The 21,885-nt window shown below is 40.6% G+C and overlaps 1 protein-coding gene across 18 annotated transcripts in view; it reads left to right on the forward strand.

The window, feature by feature from the left end:
- Positions 1-21,885, forward strand: part of PTPRK (protein tyrosine phosphatase receptor type K) — a 450,255-nt gene that overhangs the window by 312,722 nt on the left and 115,648 nt on the right. For all 18 annotated transcript variants that reach the window (XM_075339909.1, XM_075339911.1, XM_075339913.1 and 15 more), the window contains exons 10-13: positions 525-726; positions 2,997-3,102; positions 11,672-11,945; positions 19,508-19,544. In XM_075339909.1, the coding sequence (XP_075196024.1) occupies positions 525-726; positions 2,997-3,102; positions 11,672-11,945; positions 19,508-19,544 (619 nt within the window). The remainder of the gene's footprint in view (positions 1-524; positions 727-2,996; positions 3,103-11,671; positions 11,946-19,507; positions 19,545-21,885) is intronic.

Below are 21,885 nucleotides of genomic sequence, written 5' to 3' on the forward strand. Positions count from 1 at the left end.
GTACAATGATTCTCATTATCATATTAAAGGGGTTGTCCACTTTTTAGGGACAATTTTTTTTTCTGAAATGTATGTATTTTTGCCTAATTTGGCTTTGTTAAAAATGTTCATCATTTGCATGCTATAGCCTTGGTATCTATTGCCCGCTGCAGAATGGGTTACCTACCGAGACAGATTCACAGTTAATTCTGACTGTCCAAAGGGAGAGTTTCATCAAAGATGTAGGTGACTGGGAAACAAAGAGCCTTTAAAAGACAAATGGTGCAATTTTTTTTAATGAAACCTAAATGCAAAAGTGATTTTTTTTTTTTAGGCTCAAATACATGCATTTAAAGGGAAGCCATTATCCGGAAATGAGTTAAAATCTGATTTTCATGTTAAATATATTATTTAATATGTGTTGGCACATAATCTTTCTTAAAAATAGAACTCTTACAAAAAACAAAAAAACCCTTTTAGAGATATTGGAGTATAGAAGGTGTTTTGTCTTTTTTTTATTTGTACACATCACTATGTTTTCCCAGGTGAAATACAACAGTATCCGGTCGTTTGACCCTGCAGTTCCTGTGGCGGGTCCTCCTCAGACGGTGACCAAACTTTGGAATAGCACTCACCATGTCTTCTCTCAGCTGCACCCAGGCACTACATACCAGTTTCTCATAAGAGCAAGTACAATAAAGGGATTTGGACCCGCAACAGCCATTAATGTCACCACCAACATATCAGGTAATTTAACCCATAATCTGATTGAGAAATAACTTAAGGTACCGTCACACTAAGCAACATCACTAGCAACATCGCTGCTGAGGCACAACTTGCGATGTTGCTGTGTAAGACATCCATCAACAACCTGGCCCCTGCTGTGAGGTCGTTGGTTGTTGCTGACTGTCCTGGACCATTTTTTAGTTGTTGCTCTCCTGCTGTGAAGCACAGATCACTGTGTGTGACAGCGACAGAGCAACAACTGAATGTGCAGTGAGCAGGGAGCCGGCTTCTGCGGATGCTGGTAACCAATGTAAATATCGGGTAACCAAGAAGCCCTTTCCTTGGTTACCCGATATTTATCTTCGTTACCAGCGTCCGCTGCTCTCAGCTGTCAGTTCCGCCTCCCTGCTCCCTGCACACGTAGCTGGAATACACATCGGGTAATTAACCCGATGTGTACTGTGGCTAGGAGTGCAGGGAACAGGGAGCCGGCACTGGCAGTGTGAGAGCGGCGGATGCTGGTAACGAAGGTAAATATCAGGTAACCAAGGGAAGGGCTTCTTGGTTACCCGATGTTTACCGTAGTTACCAGCGTCCGCAGAAGCCTGCTGTCTGCACACGTAGCAGAGTACACATCGAGTAATTAACCCGATGTGTACTGTGGCTAGAAGTGCAGGGAGCCAGCGCTAAGCGGTGTGCGCTGGTAACCAAGGTAAATATCGGGTTGGTTACCCAATATTTACCTTAGTTACCAAGCGCAGCATGCTTCCACGTGTAGCGACGCTCCAGCGATCCCTGCCAGGTCAGGTTGCTGGTGGGATCGCTGGAGCGTCGCTTAGTGTGACCTCTCACCAGCGACCTCCTAGCAACTTACCAGCGATCCCTATCAGGTTGTATCGTTGTTGGGATCGCTGGTAAGTTGTTTAGTGTGACTGGGCCTTTACACACGATGTAGTTTACTGAGTCTTCCAACCCAAATGGTTTTATCACAATAATTCAAGAAAGAGAAGTTCGGTTTATATGTACATCTATGTCTTAAGTTCTATTATTTTTGGGAAATCATGAGTGTAATAGTGGATCCTTGGTACAGTTAATATTGCTGGTGCCTAATAAGCCCTTATTGACTTATAAAAAGGTCGTATTTTTTGACCGGAAAAACTGCCGTAGGCCTCATTCAGACATCTATTCTTCATGTACGTGTTTTTCATGGATAGAACACAAACTAATTCTAATCGGTGGGCCTGTTCACATGCCAATTTATCATATTCTGTCTGGAGCCTGTGTCCTTAAAAGGTCCATGTCTCTGATCATAATTGAGTAATATTCTTCCTTTAGTATCTGAGTCAGAAGCTCAAAGCTTAGGATCAAATCTGTGTTGGAGACATTATTAGGAGTTTGTGTCTTAGATTTCACCAGCAAATTGCACAGGTAAAATCAAAGTAACCTGACAGATCTTATTATTTCAGTCAGTGGGGTCTGTTGTTTTAATAATAATAATAATAATAATAATAATAATAATAATAATAATAATAATAATAATAATAATCATTATTAGGCAATTATTATTTTTCTGATTGCTATAATAGAAAAACTGATATAATGACACAGATGCCTCAAGCCCTTAAAGAGGTTATCCACTACTTTTACATTGTTGGCCTATTTTTATGATAAGATAGGTCATTAATGTCGGATTGGGTGGGGTCCAACACCCTGCACTCCCACCAATCAGCTGTTCTCGGTGCCGACGGTGGCAGCAAGCAGCTGGAAATGCTCAGTTCCGGAGCTGCCCTGTCAGTTGCTGTAGCGGCCTGCTATTGATTCGAATGGGAGGAGGATGTGCAGTTCATGGAGAGCTCCGGAACTGAACATTTCTGGCTGCCTGCTGCCACCACCACCAGCACTGAGAACAGCTGGTCAGCGAGGGTGCCCGGGTGTCAGACCCCAGCCAATCAGATATTGATGACCCATCCTAAGGATAGGCCATCAATGTAAAAGTAAAAATGGACAATCCCTTAAAGTTTTGTTGTCTGTCAATGAGCTATCAGTCAAGCAGACAAAGATCTTGCTAGGCAGAGAATAGAACTGAGGTGGCAGAGGCTCAAGAAGTGCTCTGATCTTGCCGAGAGCACTTTGGCCTTATGGAATAAAACCTAGTTTTTCAGTACCACAGCAACATACTCTTAAGTAAAGGCACATATTGTTTTTGTTTCAGATTCCCTTTAAATATATCTACTTTTTAGAATTTTCTGTCCATGCTTTGCTTTTATATCTTGTATTTCATGTTTTTGCAGCTCCTACGTTACCGGATTATGAAGGGGTTGATGCATCTCTTAATGAAACTGCCACCACCATCACTGTTCTACTTAGGCCTGCACAGGCTAAAGGCGCTCCTATCAGGTATGTGGGAGAACTCACTTTACAGCAGGTCCATTTTTTTCTGTATCAAATGTCAGTAGGAATGGAAAAATCCCTCAAAACTACACGGTTAACCTGACCCTATTTTTAAAACCATGAGATTTCGAACATTCAACCATGTAACTTAACTGCTAGCCTTGCACAAGCATTTGTGTAAGAATAATCCATGTTAAGTATTCTGCCTCCTCCTTGTACAGTCCAGTTATTTTCAGCGTTCATCTTTCACCATTTCCATTACTCCTTTGCTCTGCTGTTGCGTTTTTGACAGATACGGTGGGCAGATGTTCACTGGATGAAGGGTTGTTCTCTCTGCCTAGAGTTGGTAGCTAAATTGAAGGCTCATTACTGAAATCTGTAATTGTAGACGTGACAAGATTTCCTGGAACTTTACAAGTCTCTGCTGTCTTTGTCAATTATGGCACTCCTTTTCCTCCTCTGTGGGTTGAAATAGCCGAGCTACATTGATTATTAAATTTTGATGCCTCTGGCTTAGAGCTGTGAGGAGTGGGCTTAGGCCTGCACTTCGTATGTAGACGGAAGGAGCCACTTTGTTGTGTGCGTATGTGAGCTTCACTAGTCGGATTTGATTCAGTGCGATCGCTTTCATTGCTGGGGATTCGCGCATCTGTCATGGTAGTTTTATAGATATCAGCACATTTTTCTAAAGGCACACAACTCATCCTGTGCAAGTCATCTACGTTATTTAGACAGCACCAGTTAAATTGCTGAAATGACTTGGCGGAAGTAATGGGGGAAACGCACTTTATAATGGCAGTCATGCAGTCTTTAATTATATTCATTGGGCTTTGTTTTTTCAACACTGCTTGTCTAAGGAAAGTGCATATTGTCAGAGGTAATACTTGGTAATAAGCAGCACTCCGAGACTAATGACTTATTTTCAGTGAATAAGTGAAGGCGTAGGTTGGTGTACTCTAAACTAAAAGGGAGCTCGCGAGCAGACAGAATATTGCAGCCATTCCTTTCAGAGCTGCTTTTCTACCTATGCACACACCATGTCCGGATGAGGTCATGCATGCCCTATCTCATTCACTTCTCCTAGGTGGTCCATGCAATTTACAGTGGTCCGCTGTTCTGCGAAATTGGAGCCTTTTAACATTCTATGGTTTATTATTGTTATGCTAGTATTTGTGTCTTACGTTTTTATTACTTTATGCAGTATTACATAGTTTTCTTTATTCGGTTACATTTTATCAACGATTCTTTTGACCTTTCGTGAAGAACAGAGAAAAATGTGATTGTGGTCCGAGAGTTGGTTGCGTGGTGGCTTGTAAAGAAAGGGACAATGCAATCTACCATCTGCTTCAAACATTTGCAAGAATCTTGTCTTCAGCAACTGTAAAGATGCAAGGCAGTCTATTTTGGTACAGTGGACAGATTTCTGTCCATCTGTGCTTGAATTACAACATGTCAGTTAGAGTCTGGATCCGTATAGCTCTAAGCCAAGATAGCGAGGAAGCTGCAGCAAGGTCAGGAGGTGGGGATGCCTGTCAGCTCTTTCTGTCTCTAATGATATGACAACTGCAAATTGGAGCCTTAAGCAGAGCCCAAAGCCAGTCATTATGGTCAGCCCTGGGTTCGAACCTCTCCATAATATCATTTCAAAAGGAAATGCTAACAAAAGTTGTGTAGGGGAAAAAAAACTTGAGCTCAAAGCTTAATCTTCTCTGAGTCTTCCATAAATGCCAGGTTGGACTGAGATTGCGAGATTCCTTGAATATTATACAAACGCCAAATGATGATTTGTTCTGTGAAATGTTTCAGGAATGTATAAAGTAGAATAGCGCTTATACAAAACTAGTGATTGAAAGTGGATTTTTAAGGCAGTTTATTTCAAGTGTTTTTGTAGCCGTGCTTCGTGCTACTTTGCTCCTTTTTAGGGTGTCATTGTGTGATGTTAGACAGGACTCCCTGACTTAAGGATAGAATATAAATGAGCTCTCATCTGTATAAGAATTGGGGAATTTTTCTGACTTGTTTATAGAAGAAGACTCATGGTGTGATATTGTCCAGAAAACTTTACCGGGATGATAAACCTTATTCTTTTTCAATAGAATTGCTAAAAGCATCCACAAGAGATTTCCAGAACGTAAACTCTGCTGCCGACCTTCCCCGCTATAATTCAATACAGTTAATGCAGGGCAGACTGTGGCAATGAACATGGAGCAATTTTTTTTTCTCAATCCACATGTATTACTCTTTTGTTTTGCTGAATATGACAATGAGGTGTAAAATGAGTGACCCTTTTACATGGTACTGTTGGCTGAATCTGGGACAAATCCTGATCCTATAGCATGTTAAATAACCAAACATTTTAGAAGATAGTAACAGTGCCAAATATTTAATGTCAGGCAGGTTTAGACGAACAACATGGCACTAGACTGCATACTTTGTGAGCATGCTTGTAGTTGCCTGAAACTAGAGGCAGATATTTAATGCATGATAATGGCTTACAAGCTGTGGGATAGTTGGTTTAATTTTGTATATGGTTTGTTTTTGCAAATTTCTAGACAATGAGAAGGAGTCAGTGGCTTATTAAAGGTTTATGGTATTTATGGCTAGCATACTCTTATTTGATAGAAAATGTGCTATATATGCAATCTGAAAATCATTGTATTAACAAATATGGTGTTAACATTAAATATTCACTCATTAGTACTGACTGCTAGATGTCGTCAATCTGTCTAACTTAAAGCCCCGTCACACGCAACGACTTATCTAACGATATATTGCCTTGGTCACGGATTCCGTGACGCACATCCGGCATCGTTAGCGACGTTGTTGCGTGTGACACCAAGGAACGACCGTTAATGATGGAAAATACTCACCTTATCGTGCATCAATGACACGTCATTCCTTTTCAAAAAATCGTTGATTTTTGAGCACGCAGTTTGTTCGTCATTCCCGAAGCAGCACACATCGCTACGTGTGACACCTCGGGAGCGACAGCGACAGGTGGGCGGGATGTTACGTCCCGCTCATGTCCGCCTTTCCGCTTCTATTGGGCGGCCGCTTAGTGACGTCGCACAAACCGCCCCCTTAAAAAGGAGGCGGTTCGCCGGACACAGCGACGTCGCTAGGCAGGTAAGTCTCGTGTGACGGCTCCTAATGATTTTGTGCACCACGGGCAGCGATTTGCCCGTGACGCACAAACGACGGGGGCGCGTGCTTTCACTAGCGATATCGCTGCGTGTAACACCCCCTTTAAAGGGTATATCAGGGACTTTAAAAAAAAAAAAAAAATGTGCGCAAGCACTTATAGGCAGATAGTACCTGCCTGCCTGTTTTGCCCAATGCCGTTGTTTATCGGTACAGAGTGGTCATAGACTGCTCCTGCCGGCATCTGCTGATGTCATGTCAACAGAGCTGCGGGTTCTCATCCGCACTGCCCTTTAGGTGGGGCAAGACAGCCGATATCAGCCGATGTTGATTGACAGCCAGCTCCGCCCATTAGCCAGCTGTCTATCAACATGAGTGTCGCTGGTAAGGCCGTCTAAACAGACCCTTACTGTCCTCTGTTGTCAAATGTAATTCCTAATTAGAAATGGAGATGCCACAAGGCATTTTAGGAATTCTCCCTGTTCCTGCTATCCTGTCTGTCAAATTGCATACAAACATATTAGAAATATGTGATTTCACTTGTCATTAGAAAGTGGCAGAACCAATGCTTGCTGGGAAGTCAGTGAAAATAACTTCCAACACCTGTAGTGCTGGAAGAAAACTGATGGAGCACTGCTACTTGGGTTTCTGGCATATTAGACCCCTTTCACACACCGTTTTTTTTGCCATCAATCACAATCCATCGGCTCGACGGATCCGTCGCATCAGTTTGTCATCCGTTTCTTCCGTTTTTTTGACGGATCCGTTTTTTTAAAGGGGGTGGCTCCCAAACGTTATTGGCTTCTAAAAACCAATCACAGCAAGTGGGGTGTATTCTACGTTATAGACTAATATTGGAGCATGCTCAGTTAAAAAAACAAAAAAAACAAAACAGAATCCTTCGAAGGATTCAATCATTTGACTGATTACGATGGATCCTGCGCCCATAGGCTTCCATTTTACCAAACAACGGATGGTGATGGATCCGTTGCAGTCTTTTTTTTTTTTCGACATACACAAAAAGCATTGCTGTTGACGTCGTCTCCCCCCGACGGACACACATTTTTCAACGGCTCCGTTCAACGGATGAAACGTGAGGCCATCTATCGCTAATACAAGTTAATGAGAAAAAACAGATCCAGCGGCATCAGTTGCTGGATCCGATTTTTTTCAGAATTCGACGGATTGTGACTGATGGCCAAAAAACTGATGTGTGAAAGGGGCCTTACAATGCATGGAACTCTAGACAATTTTAATGTGCTTCAAAAGCAGCTTTAATGGTTGTCAGTAATTAAGGCAGATAGATTATGCTTTTTTGCATCTTTCATGTAAGAGAATAGGTACACCTTAAAGAGAAATTAATTTTACACTTCATATGAAATGGTTTGAAAACGTGGCAAATATCATGGTTTACTGCATCTGCTCTGATTTAAAAGATTTTATCTTCCACATTCATTCATACATACACATAGCTTACCGCCATACTGTCATAATGACCAAGCAGCATGGTTCTAACTGATTATTGAAGTTACCAATTCTCTTACTATATTTTTCTGTCTTAATGGCTAATAAACTATCATGTGCTTAAAAAGTTGAGTAATATGCCAATAATTGAAAAGGGCTGGTTTCATGTTTGAAAGTTGTCCACGATCTATAAAATAAATGAATAACTTTGCAATCACTGGGGGTTCATCACCGGTCCCAGCAATAGGATTCTAGAAAGTTTTTTGTTTTCCCACATATTGGTACAGATCTGAACATATGGTCCACACCATTGCAATGTTTTGACGTCTCTAAATCCATATAAGTAGATCTTGATCTGGATTTCCCCTACTGTTTAGAGTATCCTAATTCTCGTGTATACAAAATGATCTTATTGTTTACAAGGCACCACTGCAACCAGTGCAGTGACATTGCCAAGATTCAAGAGCTTACATAACAAAAACTAAAAAGTGCTGATTTTAAAGGCAGGAAATTTAGTAAAACTCTAATTTAGTACTTTAGCCTTTCTTTAGTTTTACAGTCCTATTGTTTTAATGAAATGAAAGATTGTAAATCAAGCTTTTGTGTGTGGTTTTTTTTTGGTTATAGTGTGTGTGTGTGTGTGTGTGTGTGTGTGTGTGTATATCACTATATTTTATAGTAATTACACATTTTGAATCTATATATACCTATATCAGTATCAATTCTATATTTACACATACATATTAAGTACTGATCTCATTTTCTAAATAAAGACATTTCTAAAGGTGCTATGAACATGAAATTCAAACAGGCAAAAAGCCATGGAAAGTCATTAAACCAGCTAAAATCTATTCGTAATTAGAAAGCAATCCTGCACTCAGTGAAAAGTATCAGCTTGTTCCACTAATAGCCTATAAAATGGTGTCTCACCAGAAACCTCTCATGATGGGTAAAACCAGTGAGCTGTGCCAAGACAGTCGCAACCTTATTGTTGCAAATCATACTGATCGTATCGATACACAATGTCTAAACTACTAAAGGTTCCAGAGACCACTGTTGGGACCATAATCCGGAAGTGGAAAGAACATAATTTCACCATAAACCGGCCACAACCATGTGCTCCCTCCAAGATTTCTGACAGTGGAGGGAAAGGAATGATCAGAAGAGTTGTCCAAGAGACAAGAACCACTTATGTAGACCTACAGAAAGACCCCAAATCAGCAGGTACAATTGTTTCAAAGAAAACAATAAGTAATGCACTCAACATCCATGGCATAAATGCACGCTCAGCACTCAAGACTCCATTGCTGAGCAAAAAGCATGTTCAAGCACGTATAAAGTTTGCGCATCAACATTTAGGCAAGCCTGCAAAATACTCGGAGAATATAGTCTGGTCAGATGAGACCAAAATTGAACTCTTTAAATGTCAAAATGTTTGGAGGCCTTTAACGCCATACCAACAGTGAAGTTTGGATGTGGAAACATCATGGTGTGGGGCATAGACATACTTGATAAAAATCTGCTGCCCTCTACCAGGATGATGAAGATGAAACAAGGCTGGATATATCAGCAAGACAATGGTTCCAAACACACAGCCAAAGAAACTCTTCATTGGTTTCAGAGAATGACCCAGCCAATCAACTGACCTGAATCCAATAGAAAATTTATGGATAGAACTAAAGCTCACAGTTCATAAAATGAGTCTAAGGAATTTTAAAGGGAATCTGTCACCAGATTTTTGCCACCTAATCTGAGAGCAGCATAACATAGGGGCGATTCCAGCGATGTGTCACTTACTGGGCTGCTTAGTGTTACTTTGATAAAATCACTATGTAATCAGCAGTAATTATCATTAGAGAACTACTTATACTGCTGCTAGTTCAGCTCAGTAAGTAATACACCACTGGAATAAGGACCTCTGTCTCTACATTATGCTGCTCTTAGATAGGGTAGCAATAACCTGGTGACAGAGACCCTTTAAGGATTTGAAGACTGTGTGGAAGAATAAACAAAAATCACACCTTAGCAATGAATGCAACTATTGTTTTTGATTGGGAAGCGTCTTTAAGCTGTTATCACGAACAAAGGCTTTTGTACACAGTGCTAATTACTTATGAAGCATGTTCGATATTTTTTCCCTGTGTCTTTACTCATTATTACCAAAAATTTATAGTTATCTATGGTTTGATTTCTTTGCCTGTGTGGATTAGATGGGTTGTTACTGACATATGGCGAGATATTTATGTCAAGAGCACCTGTACAAATATACAGTGGTTACGGAAAGTATTCAGACCCCTTTAAATTTTTCACTGTTTCATTGCAGCCATTTGGTAAATTCAAAAAAGTTCATTTTTTCTCTCATTAATGTACACTCTGCTCCACAACTTGTCAGAAAAAACAGAAATGTAGAAAATTGAAATATCACATGGTCATAAGTATTCAGACCCTTTGCTCAGTATTGAGTAGAAGCACCCTTTTGAGCTAGTACAGCCATGAGTCTTCTTGGGAATGATGCACCAAGTTTTTCGTACTTGGATTTGGGGATCCTCTGTCATTCTTCGTTGCAGATCCTCTCCAGTTCCGTCAGGTTGGATGGTGAACGTTTGTGGACAATCATTTTCCGGTCTCTCCAGAGATGCTCAATTGGGTTTAGGTCAGGGCTCTTGCTGGGCCAGTGAAGAATGGTCACAGAGTTGTTCTGAAGCCACTCCTTTGTTATCTTAGTTGTGTGCTTAGGGTCATTATCTTGTTGGAAGGTGAACCTTCGGCCAAGTCAGAGGTCCAGAGCACTCTGAAAGAGGTTTTCTTCCAGGATATCTCTGTACTTGGCTGCATTCATCTTTCCTTCAATTGCAACCAGTTGTCCTGTCCCTGCAGCTGAAAAACACCCCAATAGCATGATGCTGCCATCACCATGTTTCACTGTTGGGATTGTATTGGGCAGGTGATGAGCAGTGCCTGATTTTCTCTGCACATACCGCATAGAATTATCAACAAAAAGTTCTATCTTCGTCTCATCAGACCAGAGAATCTTATTTCTCAGTCTGGGAGTCCTTCATGTGTTTTTTCTTTTTTTTGCAAACTCTATGCAGGTTTTCATATGTCTTGCACTGTGGAAAGGCTTCCGTTGGACCACTGTGCAATAAAGGCCGACTGGTGAAGGGCTGCAGTGATAGTTCACTTTGTGGAACTCTCTTTCATCTCCCTACTGCATCTCTGAAGCTGAGCCATAGTGATCTTGGGGTTCTTCTTAACCTCTCTCACCAAGGCTATTCTCCCACGATTGCTCAGTTTGGCTTGGCGGCCAGGTCTAGGAAGAGTTCTGGTTTTCCCAAACTTCTTTCATTTAAGGATTATGGAGGCCACTGTGCTTTTAAAAACCTTGAGTACTGCAGAAATTCTTTTGAAACCTTGACCAGATCTGTACCTTGCCAGAATTTTGTCTCTGAGCTCCTTGGGCAGTCCCTTTGACCTCATTATTCTCATTTGGTCTGACATGCACTGTGAGCTGTGAGGTCTTATATAGACAGGTGTGTGCCTTTCCAAATCAAGTCCTATCAGTTTAATTAAATACAGCTGGACTCCAATGAGGGTGTAGAACCATCTCAAGTAGGATCACAAGGAAATAAACAGCACGTGACTTAAATAGAAGTGTCTGAGCAAAGGGCCTGAATACTTATGATCATGTGATATTTCAGTTTTTCTTGTTTAATAAATTTGCAAAAATTTCTACATTTGTTTTTTTTCTATCAAATGGGGTGCAGAGTGTACATTAATGAGAAAAAAAATGAAGTTTATTGAATTCATCAAATGGCTGAAATGAAACTGAGTGAAAAATGGAAAGGCGTCTGAATACTTTCCGTACCCACTATATTTACTTAGAATATCGGTGACATGTTTAATAATTATTTCTGTTTATGATTATAAATTATAAATCAACTATATATGTTTGGTTTTTTTCCTCCTTTAGTGCATACCAGATTGTGGTAGAAGAGTTACACCCGCATCGGACAAAAAGGGAAACTGGAGGGATGGAATGTTATCAGGTTCCAGTTGCCTACAACAATGCTGGAAGTGGTGCTTCCCCCTACTACTATGCCGCAGAGCTGCCTCCTTCGAACCTTCCAGAAGCTGCCCCGTTTACCGTTGGCGACAACAGAACTTACCAGGGATTCTGGAACCCTCCTCTAGCTCCTCGTAAAGGCTACAACATCTACTTCCAGGCAGTGAGCAGTGTGGAGAAGGTGAGTGTTTATGGTGAATGTTTGTCGCTCTTTGTTTTACTTGCAGAATGAATATACGAGTATATATATATATATACTATATCTATTCTATGCACCTTCTGTATATAAAAAAAAATATATATATTATATATATATATATATATATATATATATATATATTATATATATATATTATATATATATTATATATATACTTTTTATTTCTTTATTTTTTTTATACAGAAGGTGCATAGAATAGTTATAGTATTAATTTTCCAATTTAGAATTAAAATAAACATTTTAGGAGTCATTTTGTAGCTGGACTCCTAAAACGCTGATTTCCATTTGCTTTTCTAGCATGGATTTTCAAAGAGAGTACACAAAGTGTAAGAACTATCTAATAATGCAGTTTGTACTGTAAAATCTAGTGACTTATCCTCTATTACGGTTATTCATGTAATCACCCTGTTTTGGAGATCTGTAGAATACATATTCGCTTTATTGTGCAGTTTTGGTTATAACAATATGTGCTTGTTTTCGTGCATTATCCCTTGCTGGCTCTTGCGGGTATTCAGAAGAGGCGGTAGGGGCAGGCAGTGGGCGAAATGAATGAAAAGCTGCAAGGCTAAAGCCAAAGCTGCTATCTGTGAATGACTTCCTTGTTTAAAGTGAATAAGAGAAAAGCACAGCACGAAGTGCAATAACGCAAGATGCTTTAAAATCCAATTTGAGAATCTTTCCCTAGATAAGTAGGGTCCTCTCGGAGATCGCAGCGTCCTTGTTATAAAGTCATCATGCCAGGTGTCTGAGGATTACTTGAAATTGCTCAGATGTGCTACGAGATTGATAGCTGGGATCTGTACCTGGATGTTTAGAACCAAATGGAAATTGAAGTTTTATACTTTTTTTTTTTTTCCCCTCCTGTTTCTGTTTAGAGTCTTTATAGATTGAGATCTGTGAAATTATTACTTTCCTACACTCTTCCTCAGCCTTTTAGTAATAGAGGTCAGTCTGCAGATATTAATGATTATGGAACCATACGCTGCTATTTAAATAGTTCTCATTACATGGAGATTTCTTAATTCAAGTCACATTGCAACTTTCTATTTTATAAGAGGCAAAAATATATATTTTTTTCATTAGCTGATAATCAACGCTCCTAATAAAAATGCTGCAAAGTATGAATGCTTTCAAAAATAGAAGTGGTAATACACTGAACGGAAATACTTGGTTTTGCTCAATTTTTCATGAGCTAAACTCTAAGATCTAAAGAGCCGTTTACACTCTGCGACATCGCTAACGATATGTCGTCGGGGTCACGGTGTTTGTGACGCACATCCGGCGTCGTTAGCGACGTTGTTGCATGTGACACCAATCAGCGACCTTAAACGATCACAAAAGAGGCAAAAATCGTTGGTCTGTGACACGTCGTTCATTTACCAAAAATCGTTGTCTGGTCAGTAGCGAGGTTGTTTGTTGTTCCTGCAACAGCACACATCGCTATGTGTGACACCGCAGGAACGACAAAGATCTCCTTACCTGCGTCCATCAGCAATGAGGAAGGAAGGAGGTGGGCGGGATGTTACGGCCGCTCATCTCCCGCCCCTCCTCTGCTATTGGACGGCTGCCATGTGATGTCGCTGTGACGTCACTATGACGTCAAATGCACCTCCCCCTTGAAGGAGGGATTGTTTGGCAGTCAAAACGACGTCGCTGAAAAGGTATGTGCGTGTGACACTGCCGTAGCAATAATGTTCGCTACGGCAGCGATCACCAAATGTCGCACGAACGACGGGGGCGGGTGCTATCTAGCAATGTCGCAGCGTGTAAAGCACCCTTAAGACTATTTCTATGTGCACACAAGGCCTTTTTTCTCTCAAAACTGTTAACAAATTTGTCTAAATCTGTGAGCACTTCTCTTTTGCCAAGAAAATCCATCCACCTCACAGGTGTGGCATATTAACATGCTGATTAGACAACATGAATAATTCACAGGTGTGCCTTAGGCTGGCCACAATAAAAGGCCACTCTAAAATGTGCAGTTTTACAGTATTGGTGGCGTCTAGGTGGGGTCAGAAAACCAGTCCGTATCTGGTGTGACCAGCATTTGCCTCACACAGTGCAACACATCTCCATCGCATAGAGTTAATCAGGTTGTTGATTATAGTTTGTGAAATGTTGGTCCACTCCTCATTAATGGCTGCGTGAAGTTGCTAGATATTGACAGGAACTTGAACATACTGTGGTACACGCCGAGGCAGAGCATCCCAAACATGCTCAATGGGTGACTTGTCTGGTTCGTATGGTGGCCGTGCAAGAACTGGGAGGTTTTTAGCCTCTAGGAATTGTGTACAGATCCTTGTAACATGGGGCCATGCATTATCATGCTGCAATATGAGGTGATGGTCGTGGATAAATGGCACAACAGTGGGCCTCAGGATCTCACCACAATATATCTCTGCATTCAAAATGGCATCAATATAATGCACCTGGGTTCGTTGTCCATAACATGCGCCTGCCCATACCATAACCCCATCTCCACCATGGGCCATTTCAATTCACAATGTTGACATCAGAAAACCGCTCATACATGCTGTCTGTCACCTGCCCTGTACAGTGCAAGCCTTCATTCATCCATAAAGAGAACACTTCTCCAATGTGCCAGATGCCATAAAATGTGAGCATTTGCCTGCTCAAGTCTGATACGACAATGAACTGCAGTCAGGTGGAGACCCCGATGAGGATGACAAGCATGCAGATGAGCTTCCCTGAAACTATTTCTGACAGTTTGCCTCAAAATTATTTGGTTATGCGACTCGATTTTTGCAACAGCTTTCTGGGTGGCTGGTCTCAGACGTTTTGTACGTGAAGATGCCGGATGTTGAGGTTTTATACTGGAGTGGTTACACGTGATCTGCAGTGAGGATCGTTGAATATACTGCCAAATTCTCTGAAACGCCTTTGGAGATGGCTTATGGTAGAGAAATGAACATTCAATTCACAGGCAACAGGTCTGGTGGACATTCCTGCAGTCAGCCTGATGATTGCTTGTTCCCTGCAAACTTGGGACACCTGTGGCATTGTGATGTGTAATAAAACTGCACATTTTAGAGTGGCCTTTTGTTATGGCCAGCCAAAGGCACACCTGTGCAATAACTGATGTGTAAAACACGCACATGTCCCTCCGTGTTCCTTGTTTCACGGCACACGTGGGTTGTCCATGTGCAATCTGTGATCCGTGATTGCATATGGACATTACTCACCTGCCTTCACTACTGCTGTCCATGGTGCTGAACTCCTCAGCTCTGCAGCTTCCGCCCACCGCTCTCTGCAGCTACTTCCTGCTCTCATGAATATTCATGAGCCAGGCAGGAGCTGCCGAGAGCGGAGGCTGCAGAGCGAATCGCAGGCAAGGTAAGTTGAAAATATTTAATATGTCCGTAATTTTCTTGTACGTGTTTCACGGATCACACACGGATCACACCATAGTGTGCTCCGTGGGTCATCAGTGATGCCAGAAAAAAACTGACTTTTCTCCGTGCAGATTCACGGCCACTGGTGTATGCTGCACAAAGACACGTTCAGTGAAAAATCACTGATGTGTGAGCAGACCCATTGATTATAATGTGTCTGCGTATGTCAGTGATTCTGGTACGTATAAAAAATAGCACATACATACCAGAATCACTGACGTGTGAAGGGGGCCTTACACAGATTTAGACAACTTTGTGAACATTATTTAAGAGCAAAAAGGCCTTTTGTGTATAGAAATAGTTTTAGATATTAGAGTTCAGCTCATGAAAAATGGGAGCAAAAACAAAAGTTTTGAGTTTATATTTTTGTTCAATGTCGATTATTTTTATGAATTAACAAAATGTAAAGTGTACAAAAGAGAAATCTAAATTAAATCATTATTTGGTGTGACTAACAAAACCTAAGTTCTTATGGGTACACTTTCAAAAAGTCAGGGTATTTTTCGGGAGCATAGTCAGCTGTATGAGTAATCAGTTATAACAAATAGATGATATTGATCATCATTTTCATATGTAGGTTAAGACATAGTCATTGAAAGAGAAACAGATATGCAGGAGGCTTAAAACTGGGGGAGGCATAGCCAAACTGCTAAAATGGTGAGGTTGTGGATAACCGGTTTTCATGCCACAGGTCCTACACTATGGTAACACTGAGCACAGGAACAAGACACAAGGTAGTTATACCGCATCAGCTTGGTCTCTCTTATAAAATTTCAAAGCAGACTAGGGTTTGAAGAAGTGCTCTTCAAGCTCTTTTGAAGACTCACTAAATAGTGTGCAACGTTGAGTACTGTAGACGCATTGGTCATTCAAAGGGATTTAGTGCAGTAGCTGAAATACACCTAATTTTTGCTTCTCCTAGAAACTGGAAATTTGCCAGCAGTGCCATTAATTTAGAACTGGCATCAACCAGTGGGACCCAGCTACGCCCATCTACTGCTCAGAAAAGTCTGTCTAGAAGTGGTCTTTATAGAAAATTGTGGCCAAAAAGCCATACCTTCGACATGGAAACAAGACCAAGTGTATGAACTATACATGAAAACATAGGGACTGGGGTAGAGAAAAGAGCAGCAGGTTCTATGGACTGATCCAAATGTGAAATAGAAGACTGTTCGCCTGGAGACCGATACCATGACTATTTATGCGCTACAATGAAGCATGGCGGGGGGTTCCTTGCAAGATTGGCACTGTATTTCTGCAAATGGAGTTGGGGATTTGGTCAGTATTAATGGTCTCCTCAATGCTGAGAAATACAAGTAGATTCTTATACATCATTCAATACCATAAGGGAGGCTTCTGATTGGCTCCAAATTTATTCTGCTGTGCCACAGCAGCCTGAATCAAACAGGCAATGTCATTAAAAACTACATTCAGCATAAAAAAGAACAAGGAGTCCTGAGAGTGAAGAATATAGGCCCCACAGCGCTCCGATCCCAGTATTATCTAGCCTGTATGAGATTAGATGAAGAGACAGGAGGATATGTACAAGCTTACATCCACATAAGATCAGTGGTTACTTCTCCAAGATGTTTGAAACAGCCTCCTTGCTGAGTTCCTTCAAAAACTGTGTGCTTGTGTACCTAGAAGATTTGATGTTGTTTTGAAAGCAACAAACACCAAATATTGATTTGGTTTAGATCTGTTTTGTTCATTCACCTTGCATAACACTTCAATTTTTGAAAGCTTTCTTATTTTATGCCATTGTTTTCCACAACTGCCTAAAACATTTGCATTGTACATATATTGTTTAGGTTCCTGAATACAGACCCACTACTCACTGTGTGGATGTGTTCTTAAAATGTAGTTGGAGATATGCCAGCCATTGCAGACCAGAAACATTATATTCCTATTAGCTGTGAAATGCCACCCAGTGGTTTTGTGCCAATCAGTAGAATAGCTGAAGCCTTTTATGTACATTATACTGTGGATAATGACAGAAGCAAGTTGCTATCACTAGCTAGTGATTATTTTACTTATCATCCAAGGAAGCTTCGAAGCCCTTACTGATACTGTCGTACACACGTGGTCAAAATTGTTGGTACCCCACGTTTAATGAAAGTAAAACTCACAATGGTTACAGAAATAACTTGAATCTGACAAAAGTAGTAATAAATAAAAAAAATCTACGGACATAAACAAATGAAAGTCAGACATTGCTTTTCAACCATGCTTCCACAGAATTTTTAAAACCAGAAAATTAATTAAATAGGCCTGGACAAAAATGATAGTACCCCTGAAAATAATGTGACAAAAGGGACATGTTAAATCAAGGTGTGTACACGAATTAGCTTCACAGGTGTGTACAATCTTGTAATCAGTCAGTGGTCTACAAATACTCACTGTGCTGTTTGGTAACATGGTGCATACCACATTCAATATGGACCAGAGGAAGCAAAGGAAAGTGTTGTCTCAGGAGAATAGAAAGAAAATTATAGACAAGCATGTTAAAGGTAAAGGTTAGAAGACCATCTCCAAGCAGCTTGATGTTCCTGTGACTACAGTTGCACATATTATTCAGAAATTTAACATCCATGGGACTGTAACCAACTCCCTGGACGTGGCCACAGCAGGAAAATTGATGACAAATCAAAGAGACGGGTAATACGAAGGGTAATAAAAGAGCCCAGAAAAACTTCTAAAGAGATTAAAGGTGAATTTCAAGCTCAAGGAACATCAGTGTCAGATCGCACCATCCATCGTCGTTTGAGCTAGAGTTGACTTCACAGGAGACAACAAGAAGGAAATCATTGTTTAATAAAAAAAAAAAAAAAATACTAAAAAAGCCAGACTGGAATTTGCCAAACTATATGTTGACAAGCCACAAAGCTTCTGGGAGAATGTCCTATGGACAAATGAGACAAAAATGAAACTTTTTTGGCAAGGCACATCAGCTCTATGTTCACAGACAGAAAAATGAAGCATATCAAGAAAAGAACACTTTCCCTACTGTGAAATGTGGAGGAGGCTATGTTATGTTCTGGGGCTGCTTTGCTGCATCTGGCAAAGGTTGTCTTGAATCTGTGCAGGGTACAATGAAATCTCAAGGGATTATAGAGAGAAATGTGTTGCCTAACATAAGAAAGCAGGTCATTGGTCTTGCAACAGGATAATGACTCAAAACACACAGCTAAAAACACCCAAGAATAGCTAAGAGGAAAACATTGGACTGTTCTGAAGTGGCCATCTATGAGCCCTGACCTAAATCCTATTGAGCATCTTTGGAAAGAGCTGAAACATGCCATCTGGAAAAGGCAACCTTCAAACACGAGACAGCTGGAGCAGCTTGCTCTTGTGGAGTGGCCAAAATACCTGTCGAGAGGTGCAGAAGTCTCATTGACAGTTACAGGAATCATTTGATTGCAGTGATTGCTTCAGAAGGTTGTGCAACCAAATATAAAGTTGAGGAGGGGTACCATCATTTCTGTCCAGGCCTGTTTCATGAGGTTAATTTTTTAAAAAAAATTCCGTGGAAGCAGAAAAGCAGCAATGTCTGACTTTCATTTGTTTATTTTCAAAGATTTTATTTATTATTACTTTTGTCAGATTTGTTATTTCTGTGACCAATGATTTTGTTTTCTTTCATTAAAGGAGGGGTACCAACAGTTTTGACCACGTGTGTACATATTAGATTACCAACAATCTAATTTTTATGGGGTCTGCCAACTCTCCCGGGAGATAACATCCCTTCTCATAGAGAACACAAGAGGTTTTTGGGGGAGTGAGCGCTCCTGTGCAAGGAGCAGCCAGGATAGATAATGATCGGCTGCACCGTTGTTCCATCTATAGCTATCTGTTGGGTGTTTGCCTCTTTATGCGTTTAAGCGAGTGACTCCTCTAATAAGTTTGGGTAGAGCATTATATCTATTCATTAAGATTGGTGTATTAAGGGCTCCTCTTTTCCTTTGATTGCACCACTAATTATGCATTTATAGCAGATCAATATGCATTAAATGACTGAAGTGGGAAACTGATATTTAATGACAAAATAATTTTTTTTCTGGTACTTGTATAAATGAAAAAACACATTTATGCTTTTTTTTTTCCTATTAGGAAACCAAGACTCAGTGTGTGCGTATTGCAACCAAAGGTAAGGACGTGCTGCCTGCTTGTCGGTAGCTATATTTGGGATTTTACAATGTCTTTTCTTTGTAAAGCTACACGTGGTTGGATTCCACTTCTTACCAGCTTGTGTAGCCTTACTTTGATGGTCACATGCTTGTTTGAGACTCTCAGAATTTAGGAGAATTGATAAATTTCTCTCTAAAATATATGCTCTGCGGGGTCCTGTTCTGGGAACAGCTGGAGAATTAGTTAAAAGTTGACAACATTATTTACAGATGACATCCTGCTTTTCTGTGTATGGCAAGCAAAATACTTTCTAGTCCATATCCTGTTCGTTTCGTCTTTATTTTATACTTTTAAAGCAGAATTTAGTTTTAACAATTTTTCACTTCTTTGAGTTCCATAAAAAGCAGAATAACTTCAGATACTGTATATTTTCCTGATTATTTTATGTTTTTTATCCCTTTACTATACCTGCTGCCTGCCCTTGTATCATATAGTCGCTTTATCTCCACTTCTCACATGGAAAAATATCACATACCCCATTTAACAGCGAAACAGATCATCCTTATTTTAGAATTCTGCAGAAGGGCTATTATAGGCGGCTATTGGCTAGCACAACATTGAGCAAGCGACTGCCTTTATAGCCAAGGCTACGGGATATTTGTCATTATTCCTTCCTATAGCCAGGAGTGCAAAAACTTCAGTTGAAAGATTGATACCTGTTATGTGTTTCGGAGACACTCCGGGTTTGGGTATACCAATATCGATGAAATACTGGTCAAAAATACTGACGTGAATGAGTCCTACAACAGTTCTCCTTTCCATAATCTGCAGATGTGTTCCAGATGCATAGCACATTAAATTAAAGGAGAAAAGATAATTGTATCAGTCCCGCTACTTCCTTATTGGTTATATTGGAAGGAAATGAGGCTAAGGCTGAGAAGGTGCAACAGCGCTCTCAGAAGGAACAATTTTTTTCACAGTTGATATTATGAATATCAGCAAGAAATTTTCAACATACTGATGTTAGTGCATCAAAAATGTAAATCGCTTTGAATTGCACCTTCCAAATACACCTTTTGAAGAGGACTAGAACATTTTGGATTCAGCAGAAATCAATCCCCTTTTTTTTTTCCCGCAAGCGAAATGTTTACATTTTTTTGGGCAATGTTGTAGCAGGTTTTTTATATTTTTGTTTTACACTTTTGACTTAAGTGGATTTTCCATATAACAAAGTTAATTTTAATCAACAGATCTTGTAATAATAATTTGTTCCATAATTGGATGTGTTTTTAAAAAAATTGTTCCTGTGCTGAGATATTTTATGTGTCCTTGCTATGTACTGTGTAATGGCCATGTCTGACCATACAGGGACAAGGTCTGATCATACCACAGCTCCTGGGCCGGGGGAAGATGCAAAAGAGTATAAAGATATTACAGCAGGGGATCACAAATAATTCTTTATTTGAGGTAAAAGATTTTTTTTAAAACCGGCAGGGAAATTATTTACCTCACAGAAAGGATCCCATGCTGTAATATCTGTATAATCTTTTGTGTCTTCCCCTGCCCAGGAGATGTGGTATGATCAGACAATGTCCCTGTACGGTCAGACACGGCCATTACACAGTACATAGCAGAGGCATATATATAAGATTATCTCAGCACAGGAACTTTTTTATTTATTTATTTATTTTTTAAACACATCCAATTGTGGAACTATTATTATTACAAGATCTATTGATTAAAATCAACTTTATGCATGGGATAACCCCTTTAAGTGTCTAGTTTGCAACCAATTCCACGCGGAATCCACAATCAAAATTTTGATGTCATTTTTTTTCCTGTGGTGAAGTTTTCAAAATCTTGTTAGGAAAAAAAATACCATATTTTTTGGATCATATTACGCACTTTTCCTCCCAAAAATTTGGGAGGAAAATGAGGGGTGCATCTTAAAATCCGAATATCGCTTACCGGGAAGTGAATTGGCGGGGTGCTGTCTGTGCGGCTCTCTTTGTGCGGGCGGCCGGGTGCCTGATAATGCATGTGTGCCTCTGTGCGGGTGGGCTGATGGGTGGCCTGCTGGCTGCCACTCACTCTGTGCGGCCGGGCGGGCAACTAGGTGGCTATGCAAACTGCGGTGGCAGTGCGGCGGATGTCCCTGTCTGTCCGCAGACCCGGATTCAAATGACGGCGCCGGGAGTCAGCATGTACGCAGATGGAGCTCCTGGATGAGCGCTTCATCTGCACACGCGCCACTCCAGTAGCCATTTCTTTGAAGCCGGGACTGCGGACAGACTGGGACACTCACCGCAGCAGTCTGCTCCACCACACAACCATCGCAGCTTTTGCTGCTTCCACTGACC

Source organism: Anomaloglossus baeobatrachus, chromosome 3 (assembly GCF_048569485.1).
Source record: "Anomaloglossus baeobatrachus isolate aAnoBae1 chromosome 3, aAnoBae1.hap1, whole genome shotgun sequence".
Classification (NCBI taxonomy): domain Eukaryota; kingdom Metazoa; phylum Chordata; class Amphibia; order Anura; family Aromobatidae; genus Anomaloglossus; species Anomaloglossus baeobatrachus.